Genomic DNA, 20,097 nt, shown 5'->3' on the forward strand with positions numbered 1-20,097 from the left:
GGTATTTTTCTTTTTCTGTCTAACTTATTTCACTTAGCATAATACTCTCTAGGTCCATCCATGTTGTTTTAAATGACAGACTTCACTCTTTTTCATGGTTGAATAATATTACATTGTATATATGTACCACATCTTTATTTATCAATGGACACTTAGGTTGCTTCCTTATTTTGGCTATTGGAAGTAATGCTGCAATGAACATAGGGGTGCATATGTCTTTTTGAATGAGTGTTTTGCATTTCTTTAGGTAAATGCCCAGAAGTAGAATTCCTCAGTCATATAATAGTTCTATTTTTAATTTTTTGAGGAACTTCCATACTGTTTTCCATAGTGGATACACCAATTTGCAATCTGAACAACAGTGCATGAGGGTTTCCTTTTCTCCACATCCTTGCTAAGACTTCTTGTTTTGTTGATTTATTGATGATAGCCACTCTGACAGGTGTAAGGTGACATCACACTGTGGTTTTAATTTGCATTTCCCTGATGATTAGAGATGCTGAGCATCTTTTCATATGTCTCTTGGCCATCTTTTGAGAAATGTCTATTCGGGTCCTCTTCCATTTTTTAATCAGATTGGGTTTTTGTTTGTTTTCTTTTCTTTTTCTTTCTTTTTTTTTGGTGTGTGTGTTAAGTTGTATGACTTCCTTATATACAGGGTGTCCCCAAATCATGTATACACACACATTAATAGCTGATAGCTCAATTGATGTTTTTTTTTTTGTTTTTTTTTTTTCAGCCAGATTGAGCTTTGAACAAAGGAAATACATCCTAAAATGCTACTGGAAGTTTGAAAATGCAGTTGAAGTACAAACACTGCCTTTATAATTATGCAAATGTATATACCCTTTAATAGCTGAAAACTCAATTTTCACTCCTTTTCAGGTATAACTGATTTGAAATAATGGGTGAAGCCAGATTAAGCTTTGAACAAAGAAAATTTATCCACTAAACTTTTTTTTAATCCTCACCTGAGGAAATTTTCCCACTGATTTTTAGAGAGTGGGAGAGAGAGGGAAAGACAAACACTGATGTGAGAGAAACACATCGATTGGTTGCCTCCTGCACATGCCCTGAGCAGGGCCCAGGCCGGCAACCAAAGTACATGCCCTTCACTGGAATCAAACCTGGGACCCTTCAGTCTGCAGGTCAACACTCTATCCACTGAACCAAACCAGCTAGGGCCACTTGACCTTTTTTATGGGGATACATAAAAGATAAAGTTTATGGTACAAAACTGGCAACAGTTGACAAATTGAGAGCACCCAAATACCTAACGAAATTATTCTTGATGTTTGCAATTCCATTGCTTCACGTTATCAGCAGTGCCTGGATGAGAATGGTCATCAGTTTGAAAACAGGCATTGACAAAAAAAAATGTTCATTTCTGTAGATTATTTTCAATGTTGAAAATGAACTCTATGTTAATAAACACTGACTTTATAATCATTCAAGTGTGTATACATTTTTGGGATACCCATTTACTTTAGATATTAACCCCTTATTGGATGTATCATTGGAAAATGTTTTCCATTGAGTAGGTTATCTTTTTGTTTTGTTGATGGTTTCCTTCGCTGTGCAAAAAACTCTTTAGTTTGATGTACGTCTCATTTATATTTATTTTTTTCTTTTATTTCCCTTGACCAAGGACACACACACACACACACACACACACACACACACACACAGCTAAGAGTGATGGGAAAGATTTTACTGCCTATATTTTCTTCTAGGAATCTTATGGTTTGGGGTCTTATATTTAAGTCTAACCCATTTTGAATTTATTCTTGCATATGATGTAACAAAGTGATTAAGTTTCATTTTTTGCATGTATCTATTCAATTTCCCAATATTATTTATTGAACAGACTATCTGTAACCCATTGTATATTCTTGTCTCCTTTGCCATACCTTAATTGATCATATAAGCATGAGTTTATTTCTGGTTTCTCTATTTTCTTCCATTAATCTGTGCCTGTTTTTATGTCAGTACCATGCTATTTTGATTACTATAGCTTTGTAGTATAGTCTTTAGATCAGTTAGCATGATACCTCCAACTTTGTTCTTTACTCTCAAAATTGCTTTGGCTATTCAGGGTCTTTTGTGGTTCCATAAAAGTTTTAGGATACTTTGTTTTAGTTCTGTGAAAAATGCCACTGGTATTTTAGAAGGGATTGCACTGTATCTGTAGATTGCTTTGGGTAGTATGGACATTTAAATGATTTTAATTCTTGATTCGTGACCATGGCATATCTGTTATTTTATTTGTATCTTCTTCAATTTCTTTCTTCAATGTCTTGTAGTTTTCAAAATGCAGGTATCTTACTATCTTGGTTAAAGTTTTTCCTAGGTATTTTATTCTGTTTGATGTTTGGGACAGTTTGAAAAGAATATTATTAATTATTCTTTAAATATTTAGTAAAATTCACTTGTGAAGCCATCTGTTTGTTGAGAGTTATCTATCAATCTATCTATTTTTATTATCGCTTCAATTTCACTAGTTGTAATCTGTCTATTCAGATTCTCTTATTCTTCCTGATTCAGTTTTGGAAGATTGTATGTTTCTGGGAATTTTTATCTATTTATTCCAGGTCACCCTATTTGTTGACATATAATTGTTTTTAATATTTCCTTATAATTATTTGTATTTTTGTAGTGTTGGTTCATCACTTCTCCTTTTTCATTCCTGATTTTATTTATTTGGGCCTCCTCTATTTTTTCCTTGATGAAACTGGCTGAAAGTTTACCAATTTTTTAAAATCTTTTCAACGAATCAGCTCTTGGTTTCGGTGTTTTTTAGACTCTATTTACTAGTATTTACCCTTGGATCTTTATTGTTTCCTTCCATGTACTCACTTTGGGCTTTATTTGTTTTTTTCTACTTCCTTTAAATGTAAGGTTAGATTGTTTATTTGAGATTTTTCTTGTTTCTTGAGGGAGGCCTGTATTGCTATAAATTTTCCTTTTAGAATTGTCTTGGCTGTGTGCCAAAGATTTGGGGTTGCTGTATTTTCATTTGACTCAAGGCATCTTTTGATTTCTTCCTTGATTTCCTTGTGAATCCATTCATTGTTTAGTAACATGTTATTTAGCCTCCATATGTTTGTGTGTTTTTCAGTTTTCTTCCCATAATTGATTTCTACTTTTATACCATTGTGATGAGAGAAGATGTTTTATATGATTTCAATGTTCTTAAATTTATTGAGACTTGTTTTGTGGCCCAGCATGTAGTTTATCCTGGAACATGTTCCATGTGCACTTGAGGAAAATGTATATTCTGGTATATTCTGAAGTGTCCTAAAAATATTCATTAAGTTTATATGGCCTAATGCGTAATTTAAAGCCACTGTTTTCTTATTGATATTCTGTATGAATGATATATTCATTAATGTTAATGAGTGTATTCCTGGGATATATCCTTTTATATCTGATAAATTTTCTTTATATATTCAGGTTCTCCTATATTAGGTACATAGATGGTTATGAGAGTTATTTTCTTTTGCTGGATTGATCTCTTTATCATTACGAAATGCCCTTCTTGCCTCTTATCAGAGTCCTTGTTTTAAAGTCTATTTTGTCTGATATAAGTATTGCTATGCAAGCTTTTTTGTTTCCTTTTGCATGAAATACCTTTTTCCATCCCTTTATGTTTAGTCTGTGTGTGTCTGTGTCTTTTGATCTGAAGGGGTCTCCTGTAGGAAGCATATGTATGGGTCTTGATTTTTTAGCCATTCGGCCACCCTTTTTCTTTTTAATGGAGCATTTAGTCCATTTACATTTGAAGTGGTTATTTTTAAGAATTTAGCTATTGATATTTTATAAATTTTTTTTCTGATGGTTTTTGTAGTTCTTTTTTGTTCTTTCTTATTCTCTTTATATGTTAATGACTTTCTATAGTGTTGTGTTTGGATCCCTTCTCTTTTTTTCTTGTAGATTTTTTTATTTGTGCTTACCATGTGCTTCCTATGTACCAAGTCATATTTATAGCAATCTATTTTAATTTGATGGTCTCTTAACTTTGAGCACATTCTAAAATCACTACATTTTTAATTACCCTCTCCAAATTTATGTTTTTGTCATTATTTTTCACTTCTTGTGTGTGTTAGTATGTATCTCTTAATTTATTGTTGTAATTATACACAATCTTCTTACTTTTGCTTTTTAATCTTCGTACTAGCTTTGTATTTTGGTTGATCCACTGCTTTTATTATATGTGTACCTCTGTCAGTGAGAATTTGTTTTCTTTCCAATATTTTTCTATTTATATTTTTAATCTTTTTTTCTTCTTCTTAAAGAAGTCCTTTTAACATGTGTGTGTGTGTGTGTGTGTGTGTGTGTGTGTGTGTGTGTGTGTGTGTGTTCTGGCTTAGTGGGGACAAACGCCTTTAGATTTTTTCTTGACTGGGACCTTCTTTATCTCTCAGTTCTAAATAATAACCTTGCTGGGTAGGGTAATCTTGGTTGTATGCCCTTGATTTTCATCACTTTGAATATTCTGTGCTAATCCTTTCAGGCCTCCACAGTTTCTGTTGAGAAATAAGCTGACAATCTTATGGGAGTTCCTTTGTATATAAGTAGCTGCTTTTCTCTTGCTAGTTTTAAGATTCTCTCTTTGCTTTTAATCTTGGCATTTTAATCAAGAGGTGTCTTGGTGTGGGCCCCTTTGGGTTCATCTTGTTTGTGACCCTCTGTGCTTTCTGGACTTGTCTATTTCCTTCACCTGGTTAGGGAAGTTTTCAGTCATTATTCCTTAAAATAGGTTCTCAATCCCTTGATCTCTTTCTTCTCCTTCTGGTACCTTATGATGCAAATGTTGGTATGCTTGATGTTGTCTGAGAGTTAAACTATCCTAATTTTTAAAAATTCCTTTTTTCCAATTATAATTGGGTGTTTTTTGCTACCTTGTCTACCAGATTGCTGATTTGATCCTCTGCTTCATTTAATTTATTGTTGATTCCTTCTAATATATTCTTCATTTCAGTTATTATAGTCTTCATTTTTGACTGATTCTTTTTTATGTTTTCTATCTCTTTTTAAATGTTTCCTATAAGTTCTCATTGAGTGTGTCTATTCTTCCCCTAAGTTTATTGAACATCCATATAATCAGTGCTTTGAACTCTACATCTGGTAGATTGCTTGTCTCTATTTCATTTAGTTCTTTTTCTGAAGTTTTGTCCTGTTCTTTCATTTGGGACATGCTTCTTTGTCTCCTAATTTTGGCTGACTTCCTTTGTTTCTATATATTTGGTATATTGGCTATGTCTCCCAGTCTTGGCAGTGTGGCCGTATGTAATAGGTGTCATGTGGGTCACAGTCTCCCTGGTCACCTGAGCCTGGTATTTCAGGGGTTTCCCTTTTATTGGTCATGTGTGCTCTCCTATTGTAGTTGAGCCCTGATTGTCGTTGGCATGTCAGTGGATGTTATTGACTCTCTGATTGACTGTCGATAAGGAATGGCCATAACTATAGTGGACAAGCTGTTGTGTGGGGGGCTGATCCCACTGAGTGGGATTTACTTTTCTGGGGCTCTGATGCTTGTCAAATCTGGTGTGTCATACATGAAGCTGTTTGGGTGGTGCTCTGGTGTGGTCTGAAGCTGACCACTGGGTTTATTGGTTCTGGGGCCTCTTAGGAGGGGCTCTGGTGCAGGCCAAGTCAGCCATAGCCTCCATCCAGCCCAAGACCACCTGATAGGAGTTACAAAGGAATCTGTGGTTTGTTGCAATCTGTGCTGGGCTTGGAGACCTCTGAGAGTTGTTAAGCTGTGAACTGAGGACAGTTGCCACTAGCGCTGGGCTTCAGGATGCTTAGCAAGAGGTTCGGGGCATGCCAGAGCCAGCTACTGCTTGCTTGGTGTTTATGGACCTTTGAGAAATTTTAAGGAAATCCACAACATGAGCAGTGGAAGGCAACTTGTGTTGAAAAGCTTCTGCAAGAGGTTTAGTCTGGGCATGGGTGAATTGGGTGGGGCAAGGTCTCAGCAAATCACCAGGGTGGGTGAATGGTCTTAACCAAGTTAATGGAGAGCTAATATTTGGCATCCACCTGCATCTGCTGCCTGAGTGAAGGGAGGTTTTCAGCAAAGGAACAGTGGCCTCTGCCAGCATGTCCATCCCAGAGAGAGCTGACCTGCCTCCTGCCCATTCAGCCCTGGCCTTCGAGCTAGTCAATTCAGCTCCTTCTTGTATGTCCTTGGTGCTTTTTAAACTGACACTGCAATGCTGGAGCTCAGAATGAGTGAATTTGTGAGCATATTAGTATGTGTGCAGTCCCTTTAAGACCTGCAGTGCCTGAGACTTCAGTAACCTTCCATATCACTCAGCCACAATCCTCACTAGTTTTCATAGCCAGATGTTATAGGGACTTCCTTCCTGGCACTGGATCGCTGGGCTGGCGAGTTTGGTGTGAGGCTGGGGCTACTTGATCCTCTGGCAGGACCAACACAGCCTAACTATCCCTTTGAAAACTGCCACACCACCCGGGGTGATTTGGCTCAGTGGATAGAGTGTTGGCTTGTGGACTAAACTGTTCCAGGTTCAATTCCAGTCAAGGGCACATGCCCAGCTTTCGAGCTCAATCCCCAGTAAGGGGGCATGCAGGAGGCAGCTGATCAATTATTCTTTTTCATCATTAACGTTTCTATCTTTCTCTCCCTTCCTCTCTGAAATCTATAAAAATGTATTAAAAAAAAAAAAGAAAACTGCCACATCATGAGTGAGGGACCTGCTACCAGTCTCAATATGACTTCTTCTTTGCATCCATAGTAATAGTAATTCTGTTCAGCTAGCCTTCAGGTCGTTCTCAATAATAGTTATTTTGCAATTAAGAAAAAAAATTATTGATTTTTACAGAGAGAGGAAGAGAGAGAGAAACATTGACATGAGAATGAAACATCAATCAGCTGTCTCCTGCATGACCTTTACCAGGGATCGAGCCCACAACCTGAACATGTGCCCTGACTGGGAATTGAACTGGCAAATTTTCAGTGCATGGGATGATACCCAACCAAATGAGCCACAATGGCCAAGGCAGTTGTTTTGTAATTTAGTTGTAATGTTGATGTGGTCATGTGAAGAGGTGAGCACAGTGTTTATCTATTCTGCCATCTTGACCAGAATTCCTCCCTTTTCCCCAAATCTCTGGTTTGTTATTTTGTCTTTTTGAAGTAACAGGACTCCTCACCCCAATCTCATCTTTTTATCCTGATCTTTTTATTCAGTAGGTTTGAGTAAGGAGAAATTTGATTTGGAAAGATAAACATATACAGCAGAACCGCAAATAACATAATATTGTTTAATGTCACTTTATTATAACATCCATTAGATGCTGTAGGAACTTAACTCTTTTATATATCAATTAGCCTATGGTAAAACTGATTTCACTGTATGTTGTTTTGCCATAGTTCCAAGAACCTATTGACAATGTTAAGTGAGGATTTACTGTAGTTTCCTTGGCCTCAACACCCCAAAGTGTTCAAATGAATCCTACCTCTGACTGAAGACAGCCCATGAGGAGCAAGAAAAACCCCAAAGGTTGAAAGCCAAAGGAAGACTTACCTGGTTGGGATGATCATCTCTGTAGGATACTTGGCCTTCAGGATTTTGTTCAACTCAGTGGTTGCAGATTCTAAGTGTTGGATGGCAGCAGCCTAGGGAGAAAAGGAGTGTTCAGACTTGGAACCTTAGCAATGTGACACAGTGTGCTGCCCATCCTCATTCCCTCATTATTTCTTACTGACTCTTTACCATCAACTCAGCTTCCTCTCTGGAAGTAATCATAATTAAGGAATTCTTTTGAAGATCCTCATAGATAATCTTAGGTCTGTGGTCATTCTAAAAATAAAAGATCCATATTGTTTCCTCTCATTTAAATTAATATTTAAAACTCATATAAAGGTGATAATATTTGTTCCTTGTTTCAAATGAACAATCTCATATTACATAGATAGTAAATAATAGATCTGCAATTTGAACTCACATTTTTCCAGTGCCAGAGTATCTCCTCTTATATAATAATATTAGTAACTAGAGGCCTGATGCAAAAAAATTCGTGCAAGCACCTTGGCCCCTGCCACCATGGTGGCCGCCTCTGCCTTGGCCCCCACCCGCTGTGGCTTTGAATGGAAGGAAGGACGTCAGGAAGGACATCTGGTCTAATTATCATATTATAATTTTATTGTTATCTTATCTAATAAAAGAGAAACATGGTAATTGGCATATGACCACTACCCTTCCCATTGGCTAATCAGGGTGATATGCAAATTAACTGCCAGCCAAGTTGGCGGCCGGCAGCCAGGCAGCTTGAAACTAACATGAGGCTTGCTTGCTTCAGTGACGGAGGACTCCAACGTACCCCGCCTGCCACTGCAGGCCTCTGAGCTGCAACACTAAGCAACTATGTAACAAATATAGAAGCTAAACAAAACCCCAGAAACCTGCTTTAGTCCGCCGGGCTTCAGCCAGCAGGATCGCAACATTGTAAGCAAAGGCCAGAAACCTACTTTCAGCAGCGGAGGCTTAAGAGCTGGAGCCAAGCCTCAAAGCTAAAGCTGGCCCAGAATAAAAAAAATAAAAAAGAAAAAAAGGAGCGGTTGGGAGCTTCAGTCACCTCCAGCCTGAAAACAGCCCTCAGCCCCTCACCCAGACTGGCCAGGCACCCCAGTGGGGACCCCCACCCTGAAGGGTGTGTGACCAGCTGCAAACAGCCATCATCCCCTCACCCAGGCTGGCCAGGCACCCCAGTGGGGACCCCCACCCTGATCCAGGACACCCTTCAGGGCAAACCAGCCGGCCCCCACACGTGCACCAGGCCTCTATCCTATATAGTAAAAGGGTAATATGCCTCCCAGCACCGGGATCAGCGGAGCCGCAAGGCCTCCCACACCGGGATCAGCGTGACAGGGGGCAGCGCCCAAACCCCCTGATCGCCCTGTGGCTCTGTGTGTGACAGGGGGCTGGGCCACAACCTCCCTATCCACCCTGATCTGTTCATTACAGGGGAAGGCGCCCCAACCCCCTGATCAGCCCTGCTCTGTGCCTGATAGGGAGGAGCTCCCCAACCCCCTGATCGCCCTGCGGCTCTGTGTGTTACAGGGTACGGTGCCCCAACCCCCTGATCGGCCCTGCTCTGTGTGTAACAGGGTGTGGCGCCCCAACCCCCCCCCCACGGGTCCTGCTCTGTGTGTGACGGGGTAGAGCCATAACCTCCCCATCGGCCCTGCCCTGAGTGTGAGAGTGGCGGCGCCCCAACCCCCTGATCGGCCCTGCTCTGTGCGTGACAGGGGGTGGCGCCGCAACCTCCCCATCGACCCTGCCTTGAGTTAGACAGGGGACGGTGCCCCAACCCCCCAATTGGCCCTACCGTGAGCGAGACTGAGGGTGGCATCACAATCTCCAGATCGCCCTGCTCTGTACATGACAGGGGGCAGCGCCCCAACTCCCCAATCGGCCCTGCTCTGAGCCCGACCAGGGGCTGCACCTAGGGATTGGGCCTGCCCTCTGCCACCCAGGAGCAGGCCTAAGCCAGCAGGTCGTTATCTCCCGAGGGGTCCCAGACTGCGAGAGGGCACAGGCCAGGCTGAGGGAGCCCCCTCCCCCCCCCCCCCGAGTGCACAAATTTTTGTGCACCGGGCCTCTAGTATATAATAATAGCATCTACTTATATAGCATATAGCACTTACTATGTGCCAGGCTCTGTTCTAAGCTATATATAGTAGTCCTTATAATAAGGATTGTTATTATCCCAGTTTCACAGAACAGAAAACTGAGGCACAGGAAAAGGGGAAGCTAAGTAGCAGTCAGGATTCAATTCCAGATAGTCTGGCTCTTGAATCTGTAATTTTAACTACAACTTCTATCTACTGAGTCCTGATGATCCTATCTCTTTAATATATCTTAAATGAGTCCACTTCTCCTTATCTCTGTTACCACTTCACCAGTCCAAATCATCATTATTTTTTATCTAGACAATTACAGCATCTTCTGTCTTTCTCCTTGCTTCTAATCTTTATTCCTTCAATTATTTCTCCACCTACCATGGAACTCCCCTGCTTAAAACCTTTCTATTAGATAGAAGAATGGATAGATAGATAGATTTGTGATAAAGTATAGTAAAATAGTAATGGTAGAATCTACCATTTAAAATTTCTATGTGTTTGAAAAATTTCCTAATAAGGTTAAAAAAAAAAAACTTCTATAATTCTCATTGTTCTTAGGATAAAAGTTCAAACTTCCTACCATTGTTTACTAGGTTCTTCCTGGCCTGCCCCTGATTACTTCTCCAGTTTCATCTTTAGTAGAACTTCCTGTATATGTCCTGGCCCCTATGCCTCAGCCATTATGAATGCATTTTAGTTGTGTGAATATTCCATGCTCTCTCTTGCCTTTGGAACAATACACACTGTCCCATAAATCCAGAAAAGGCCTCCTCTTTCCCACTATCCTGGTTAACTCTGGTCCTTAAATACCTTCTGAAATGGTAGTTATTTTGAGAAGCTTTCCCTGATTTTCCCCAGACTGGCTTAGGTATACCTGCTGGATGTTTCCACCCTTGCTACTTCTTTACATACTAACACTCATACTACTTTATATATATTTTTTTCTACCACTGCAACTATTAGCTCCTTGACAGCATGGACTGTCATTCTTCTTTACCAACTAGCATATAAAAACAGCTCCTAGAAGAGTATCTCACACTTAGTAGTTAATTCATAAATATTTTCCATAACTATTTTGAGTGGATGAAAAAGTAAATGGCTGAATGAATTATGCCCACAGTACCTATCACCATTTTTGGTAAATAGCTGTTGATTGACATGTCCCCAATTTTCAATGATCCCATTCTCATCAAGCTCATAGAAAATACAACAGCTTCTCTCTGTATTTTGCCTATCATTTCACTGTGCAATAAAGATGTTAGCTTGAAATACAGCTGAATAGTAATTACCTCAAATTGGGGTATATCCATTTCAACTTGCCCTCTTAGCAGTGGGGTTTGTCTGGGAGTCTCACGGATCATCACACTCCATCTGAAATGAAGTTCAAAGACAGACAGATATTTAGGACTCTGTTTCATCACAGGCTTGTATCAGCGTTTCACATGTGAAAAAGAGATAAAAATGTTTATGTGTTGGGGAGAGATGTAGGGGATGCCCAAGCTATCTCAGGTAACTTGACCTCAAGATATACCACAAGGTAAGGGGGGTCCTCATGACTTCCCTAGAACAGTGTGATGGAAAGAATTCCATCATAGGGTTCTCAGAGAGCAATGCTTCTTAACCAGGGGTAAATATCAAGATCACCTGAAGTGCTTTTATAAAATACACATATCAGACCCTACCCAAGACCTACTAAACAAGAATCTTTGTGATAGGGCCCAGCTTGGTATCTTGAGAAAGCACCCCAGGATATTCCTCATGGACAATCATATATCAAATACTATGCCCCAGTACAGAAAGCCTTTCTTATCAGAAGATGGCAATACTCTATCTTCTGTAAAGCAGAGACAGTTTAGGCTAATTGTGTATGAACTCTCATTTTTTTTAGTTTCTTTGATAACTTAATGAAGGTGTGTAATCATTTCTATACTATTCTAGAATAGAATAGAGAGATGGACACTTCCCCAAGGAAAAAATATGTTTACATAGCTATGCAATTTGAAGAAGGTTCGCAGAACCCTTGAAATTTACCCATGGGGATGTTGCTTTAAGATATTTTGAGTTAATGAGGGGCTTTGGTGATGTTTGAAGGATACATAGGAGGCCCTGGATTCCTAATAGCCAAGCCCCCTACCTCCCAAACTGCCCCACACTGAATACATAAAAGCTCTGTGAGAGAGATGAAAGCATTCCTGATTGAGATGATATAACTGGGAATAACTAGTGTACAACTGGAAAAGGCACAATGACCTGATCTTTCAGCCACTCACCTGTCTAGAATCCTCACACTAGCCTGCTCCACTCTGTTGAGGATGTTCAGAGGTGACTTGTTTTTGTTCCAGAACGCACCCCAGCCTAGGACACGGGCCAGATCGTTGCCGGTTCCAAGCGGGATGACTGCCAGCTGACACTGCAAAAACAAAACCAGGTACCCTTTTCAGACAGAGCTATGAAGATTCACCCATAGAAGAACACAAAGTCACTCTTTGGGAAAGATTGTGGTCTCAAAGCCAGAGGCAATAAGGGATTTATGATTCTGGGAAGTATGTTAGGAAGATGTTTGAAATAGGTTGAAAATTTCCCAAAGGAGTTGGGCCCCACTCTTGGCCATACAGAGCCTACCCAGTAAATGGAAGAGTTGATGGAATATGCTAATATGTTTATAAAAGAAAAATATAGTCACAGGTTTCTATTTAGGCTGGGCCAAAGACGTGAGTGTCTTAAGAGACAAAGCTACTGGATTCAGAGGAGCAGCGTGTTACTTAGGGAAAAGGGGGGAGAGGTAGAGGAAAGTTTCTGCTACTCTTGAGACTCAAGGAAGAAAATCAATTGCCTCAGGAGGTGGAGGAAATTAGGGGCTGAATGTTGACTGAGGCCACTTCTTTTTTGTTTGCTCTCCTCCCCTTCAAATCTTCACTTTGGGTGTTGGAGAATAGAGCACTACTCATTTTTTCTTTCCCCCTGCTAACTCCCTCATTTCTCTATCCACATGTAGATAACCAGAAAATGCTCTAGGTGAGCAGGCTTAGATTGGAAATCTACCAGTCAGGTTGAGTATGAAACCAATGGGAAACATGTATTTTACAGACAGGGAGAGTGAAGACTAGGGACTTTTTGGGATGAGAAGCTCCACACCCCAGTCTTCCTAGCAATGGGTAAACTGAGTCAGCTAGGGACTCACCCTTTCATGCAATCCTAAGGCATCAATCAGAGATAAGACCCAGCTTACACTGCCATCTCCACCACAAACCACAATGCGAAAGCGAGCGAAGTTCTTGAACATGGACAGCCTGGAAGAAAAAGGAGAAAAAGGAAACATTTAATGGACTACTGGGTTTTACAACTCTTCCCTACAATGTTGCAGGGCCCAAGGACTGTTCCTTCTTTACCCTGCTAACAAGCTACATCTTTCTTTCCCTTAGCCACTATCTCTCTGTGTTCCTAAAAGTATAGTCAATGCTCCCACAGGCAGTCCTGGAGGCCTCGCCTCAACCCATACTAATCCTGTGCCTAACCTTGCTCTGGAAGTTACTAGTAACCTAGCTAAATCTAACTGCTGATATCCAAGAAGAATGTCTCACATGGTGGCCAATGGGCTCACAGAAGCCAGGGCTGAACAGCCATGGTCCTCAAATAAAAGAGGCCTATAGTAGAGATATAACTATTTGGCCCCATGAAGAGGGGGAGGGTGGAGAACGAGAGACAGGAAAGATTGACAGCAATATCCATTCGCTTCCTCTGAGGTAAGGAGACAGTTTTACTTCTTACTAGACAAGGTGGAGCAAATCTGAGAGTAGGATGTGGGCTTGAAAGGATTTCTGGGAGAGGGCTAAAAGTCCTCCAAAATACCAGTCAACCCAAAATACTCTGGAGTTATGTGTCTGTGTCCTGGCTTCAGAAAATAGATATTTCCTGCTCAGATACTAGAACTAATTCCAGGAAGCCTATCCTAGTCTAGAATGTGTAAAAGGCAAAGCCTTCTATATAACCATTATATCCCTTATGCCATGCTTACCCGGCTTCAGGTCCACCCTTCGACAGGTCAAACACTTGAGATGGGTTAAGGTATTGCTTAAATTTTCTGAGGAAGATGACCCCTTGATGATCGCCACTTTTGGAGTTGATGAATATGAGAAGGGGGCATGAACAGGCTGATGACCAATCAAGATTCCAGAAGTCTGAAGATACTACTAATTGGCCTGATACAAAGAGAAAAAGAAGAAAAAAAAGAACAGGGTCATTGAGATGGAAACAAGATGTAACTTAATGTCAAATTTTGAAAACACTTTTTAAAAAAAGTTTTATTGAGGTACGATGGATACACAAAGAACTGAACATATTTAACATATACAATTTAATGAATTTAGACATAAGCAAATACCCATGATACCATCACCATAATCAAGGTAATAGACATTCCCAATATCCCCCAGAGTTTCCTTCTGCCCTAGATTCTTAGATAGAGGAACAGAGGGGAAATCAATACAAAACCCAAGGGGCTTTTCCAACTGTTGCCAGGCAACTGATATTTCTTGAGCAACTACTACATTCTAATAAGCATGCTAGATATTGCTGGAGTATAACCCCTGCTCTTAAGCTAAGGAGACAGGCTCATACACAAGAGTATGTTGGAATATACAGAATAAAAAAAATGGTTCCACAACCAAGAATTAATAAAATGCTAAGGAGAAACTGAGAAGGAAAATGTTGAGAGCTGAGAAGGAGGATCAGCACATCAACTAGTCTACTCTCTGCCTGGGATCTGCCTTGGTTCTCATAGTGAGAAGATACCAGGTCAGGAAAGAGGGGAGGAAAGGCTGCCTTTTAACCACAAACAAATGATTGAACATATCAATGTAGGGTGAAGCCGGGAGCTTTAATCACTCCCCTTGGGCTCGGACAGAGCAATCCAAGTCGTCACACCAACTTTCAGGGGAAAAAAGACTATAGGGAAATTATCTGAACAAGAGAGAAGCTTCCAACACTGAAGTTCTCCATAGAGAAGTAACATTATAGCACTCTAAACTTACAAAGGCTGCCAGCTCATTCGGAGTCTTAGAGCCTATTGGCAGGGGGATAGGCACTGAGAAATGCCCCCTAGGAGATGGTAGACAAATCATAAGCCTCCAAACATCGGAGCTTGTGGCTTTCCAGGGATACCTTAGCAAAAAATAAATGCAAAGGGAAAAAAGCATGTGGCTTGGTCCTGATTGGTTTGGGCCAGGGAGGATGGGTTGAGATGTCCCATTTATTGTAATCTGGGTGAAAGGGAGCTTGAAGAAAGAGTGCTGACTTGAGCAGATTGCATGGCTATTTTGCCTGGAAAAATCTAAAGCAGTCTTTCTCTATGGGCCAATTTCTAAGCCAACTAGCCAGTCATGCACCAAATTTTCAGGGCTTGCCAGTATTCAGCTAAGGGGCATCTGCTATGTCCTTTCAGTAGTATAGCTTGGAAGTAGTTAATCTCCCTGAACATGTTATCCAAAAGTAGTACCCTTTTCAACATTTTTTAAACAAAAGGTAATATGTCAACACAATAGTAGTTAAAACATTAATTCATTTATTCAAAAATATGTATTGAGGGCATTCTCTGTGCTCGTCCTTGTTATATTCTGAGAATACAGTGGTAGACAAGATAGCAACAGTCTCTGATCTTGTGGAACTTGTATTCTAATGGAGGTAGACAGAGCATAACACATAAATATAATCAATAATGTGATATGAAGAAAACTAAGTAGGAAAAGGGAATGGAGACTGGAGGGGGTGTTATTTTAGACAGGTGGTCAGAGACAGCTTTCCTGTAGAGGTACCATATGAGATGGGACTTGCATAAAGTGAAGAAGTAAGCAATGCAGATATCTGGAGGAAGAATTTTTTGGGGGGGGAGGGAGATGAAACATAAGTGCTAAGACACACAGAAGAGAGACTGTGTGAAGTGTCTGAGGACCAGTGAAGAGAATAGCATGGCTGATGTTGAGTGAGTAAGGGGAAGGGTGGCAGAAGATGAGGTCAAAGAAGTGATAGGGACTAGATATAATGACAAGAATATGTTAGAGGAAACAGAAAATAAAGTTGAGACTATTAAGTATGTACTTGAAATACTAGGGGTCAGGTCATATGATATATGAAGAAAAAATATATTTTAAAAAGTGGTATCTTTTTATATCACATAACCAAATTGAGAGATAAAAAAATCACATAATCATATCAATTGATGCAAAAAAAAGCATTTGACAAAATCCAATACACTTTCTTGATAAAAATTCTTAGCAAAGTGGGAATAGAAGGATCATACCTCAACATAATAAAAGCCTTATATGACAAACCTACAGCCAGCATCATACTCAATGGGCAGAAAATAGATTCATTTCCCCTAAGAACAGGAACAAGACAGGAATGCCCACTCTCACCACTCCTGTTCGACATAGTGCTGGAAGTGCTAGCCATAGCAATCAGACAAGAAGGAGAAATAAAAGGCATCCAAATTGGAAAAGAAGAATTAAAACTGTCATTATTCGCAGATGACATGATATTGTACATGGAAAATCCTAAAGACTCCATCAAAAAAACTACTAGACTTAATAAATAAATTCGGCAATGTAGCAGGATACAAAATTAACACCCAGAAATCTGTGGCTTTTTTTATACACTAGTAATGAACTCACAGAAAGAGAAACAAACAAACAAAAATCCATTTTACCATTGCACCAAAAAATTAAGATACCTAGGAATAAATTTAACTAAGGAGGTAAAAGACCTGTACTCAGAAAACTACAGGACATTGAAAAAGAGATAGAGGAAGACAAACAAATAGAAGAATATACTGTGTTCATAGGTTGGTAGAATCAACATCATTAAAATGTCCATACTACCCAAAACAATCTATAGATTCAATGCAATCCTCATTAAAATACCAACAGCATATTTCACAGACCTAGAACAAACTCTCCAAAAATTCATATAGAATAAAAAAAAAAGACCCTGAATAGCCACAGCAATCATGAGAAAGAAGAACAAAGTAGGTGGGGTCACAATACCAGATATCAAGCTGTATTACAAAGCCACTGTTCTCAAAAATGCCTGGTACTGGCACAAGAACAGACATATAGACCAATGGAACAGAACAGAAAACTCAAAAATTGACCCCAGCCATTATGCTCAATTAATATTTGACAAAGGAGGCAAGAGCATACAATGGAGTCAAGACAGTCTCTTCAATAAATAGTGTTGGGAAAATTGGACAGATACATGCAAAAAAATAAAACTAGACCACCAACTTACACCATACATAAAAATGAACTCAAAATGGATAAAGGACTTAAACATAAGACAGGAAACCATAAAGATCTTAGGAGAATCCACAGGCAGCAAAACATCAGACATATGTCATAGCAATGTCTTTACCGATACAGCGCCTAGGGCAATGGAAACTAAGGAGAAAATAAACAAATGGGACTACATCAAAATAAAAAGCTTCTGCACAGCAAAAGAAACCATCAACAAAAGAACAAGAAAGCCCACTGTATAGGAGAACATAATTGTCAATGTTATATCCGAGAAGGGCCTAATCTCCAAAATTTATAGGGAACACATACGACTTAACAAAATGAAGATAGAAAATCCAATCAAAAAATGGGCAAAGGAGCTAAATAGACAGTTTTTGAAAATGGACATACAGAAGGCCAAGAGACATGTGAAAACATGCTCAAAGTCGCTAATCATCTGAAAGATGCAGATCAAAACAACAATGAGGTACCATCTCACACCTGTCAGAATAGCTAGCATCAACAAATCAACAAACGACAAGAGCTGGCGAGCATGTGGAGAAAAAGGAGCCCTCTTGTACTGCTGGTGGGAATGCAGACTGGTGCAGCCATTGTGGAAAACAGCATGGCGTTTCCTCAAAAAAATTAAAAACGGAATTTCCATTTGGCCCAGTAATACCACTTCTAGGAATATATTCCAAGAAAACGGAAACACTGGCAATTCCAGTTAGCATTTCCCCCAGAGTTAGGAACATCTGCATTTGAGGAAGGCCAAGTTGGTCCAGAGAATCTTGTGAACAACGTGATAAAAATTGGATGGCACTGTAGATCGAAATGTAGCAATGTCAGGCAGATTCATAACCCGGTAAATACTTATATCCACAAGATTGCTTTTGTATAGGCTGATGTCAATTTTAAGGGAATGTCCCGTATTATTCAACAATTCTAATCAATTCAAATGAAAACATAGAAGGCTAGCTTGTCAATTTGAAGTACCCAAGTGGGCAGATGCATCAACAAGACAAAAAAAAAGGGACAAATTTTAAGCTTGACCTTTAGGCTTGAGGACATACATTGCAGCAGAACAGGACAATAGAAACTTAGTTTAGCAGCATCAAGTGTGAAAAGGGATTAGGGGATTTATTTGACTTTAAGCTCCAGATGTGCCAACAGCCTGAAAGAGCCTTTCCAATTCTGATCATTCAGAAACAATTGTGACAGAGACTACAGAGAATATGCCCACATACATATATACCATAAATATCACCATTCACCACCCCAAAGGTCTAAAGAGAAATGAATTGTCTCTATACATATGCACATTCCTGCTCCTCAGAAATATTTGACTGGCTGAGGAGAATAATTTAATTGAAGTCCTTTTCTCTAATTTTTTCACCTTCCCTTCCTCCCCAGCGTATTTCTGAGATTAAAGTTTAGCTACTCACCATCTCCTTTAGGGTCGCTGAGGGCGGTGGGAGGAATGATTGATTTTCGGTGGCGCCCAAACCAACATTCCTTGGAAAACCGTCTTCTACAGTCGTCATGCACCTGAAATGACATGAGAAGAAAATAACTGATCAGTCTTGAGTTCCAATTCCAAGATTTGAGCACATAGTTTTCAAATCTCCCTTTCTGAGATTTAGTGCCATACACATACCCCTGGCTCAACCTGAACACCCTCTCTCCACCTGGAGCCTGTACCATCCCTGAGTGGGGCCTCTGAACTCAGTTTCTTTCAAAGGTGGCTTTCAGCAGATACTCATCATAGGCACTGAGAGGACACCACTCTTAAGGTACAAACTTAGTGTCCTACAAAGTGGGGAATTTACCGCAGCATGAGAATGCTAATACTAATAATGTGCTATTACCGTTTAATCCTTACAACAACTGTGCGTGGTAGAGAAGACATTAAGTTCATTTTAGAAATGAAGATACCAAAGCTCATAGCAGTAAAGGGTTTTGCTCAAGGTCAAACAGCTGGGAAGTGACAGAGCTGAGACTCTGATGTCTTCCACACTAGTGGCCATTTTTTTGAGATTTATGACATCTTCAAGCACTACTTCCTGGACAATTATACCATTCTTAGAGGACATGAACCTTGCCTAATTATGCAAAAACAATGAAAAGACAACCAGAGGATACCAGAATCTTTCTTTATTTGAGATTATAATTGACATACATTATATTAGTTTCAGGTATAAAACATAATGATTTTATATTTATATATATTGCAAAATGATCACCACAATAAGTCTAGTTAACAGCTGTCATGTTACATAATCACAAACTTTTTTTCTTATGATGATAATTTTTAAAATTTAGTCTTTTGGCAACTTTGAAATGTACAATATAGTATTATTAATTATAGTCACCATGGTGTACATTAATTACATTAATTAATTACTTTATTTATTTATTTATCACTTTATTTATTTATTTATTTATTTATTTATTTATTCATTTATTTAATAACTGGATAAACTTTGATATCCTTCACCCATTTTGCCCACACCACCACCTATCTCTGGCAACAACCAATCTGTTCTCTATATCTATGAGCTCTGTTTTTTTGTTTTGTTTTTTAAATATATTTTTATTGATTTTAGAGAGGAAGGGAGAGGGAGAGAGAGATAGAAACATCAATGATGAGAGAGAATCATTGATTGGCTGACTCATGCACGCCCCCACTGGATATAGAGCCTGCAACCTGAGCATGTGCCCTTGGCTGGAATCAAACCCGGGACCCTTTAGTCTGCAGGCTGAAGCTCTAACCACTAACCCAAACCTGCTAGGACTGAGTCCTGTTTTTAAAAGATACCACATATAAATGTGCTAAAACAGTATTTGTCTGTCTCTGACTTATTTCACTTAATGTGATGCCCTCATATTATAGAAAATGTCAAGATTTCTTTCTTTTTAATCTTCCATTGTGTGTGTATATCACATTTTCTTGATTTATTTATCCATCAGTGAAAACTTAGGTTATTTCCATATTTTGGCTACTGCAAATAATGCTTCAACGAACATAGATGTACATAAATCTTTTCAAATTAGTGTTTTTATATTTTTTAGGTTAAACATCCAGAAGTGGAATTGCTAAATATATGGCTGTTCCATTTTTTATTTATTTGAGAAACCTTCATATGTTTTTACATAGTGGCTGCATCAATTTACATT

At 39.4% G+C, this 20,097-nt stretch overlaps 1 protein-coding gene across 1 annotated transcript in view; it reads right to left on the reverse strand.

The window, feature by feature from the left end:
- Positions 1-20,097, reverse strand: part of DGKK (diacylglycerol kinase kappa) — a 259,182-nt gene that overhangs the window by 156,943 nt on the left and 82,142 nt on the right. Inside the window, exons 10-15 of the mRNA XM_059680086.1 lie at positions 18,366-18,468; positions 13,671-13,854; positions 12,837-12,945; positions 11,926-12,065; positions 10,945-11,026; positions 7,557-7,648 (exon numbers count right to left, since the gene is read on the reverse strand). Of these exons, the coding sequence (XP_059536069.1) occupies positions 7,557-7,648; positions 10,945-11,026; positions 11,926-12,065; positions 12,837-12,945; positions 13,671-13,854; positions 18,366-18,468 (710 nt within the window). The remainder of the gene's footprint in view (positions 1-7,556; positions 7,649-10,944; positions 11,027-11,925; positions 12,066-12,836; positions 12,946-13,670; positions 13,855-18,365; positions 18,469-20,097) is intronic.

This window comes from Myotis daubentonii, chromosome X, assembly GCF_963259705.1.
Source record: "Myotis daubentonii chromosome X, mMyoDau2.1, whole genome shotgun sequence".
Taxonomy (NCBI): domain Eukaryota; kingdom Metazoa; phylum Chordata; class Mammalia; order Chiroptera; family Vespertilionidae; genus Myotis; species Myotis daubentonii.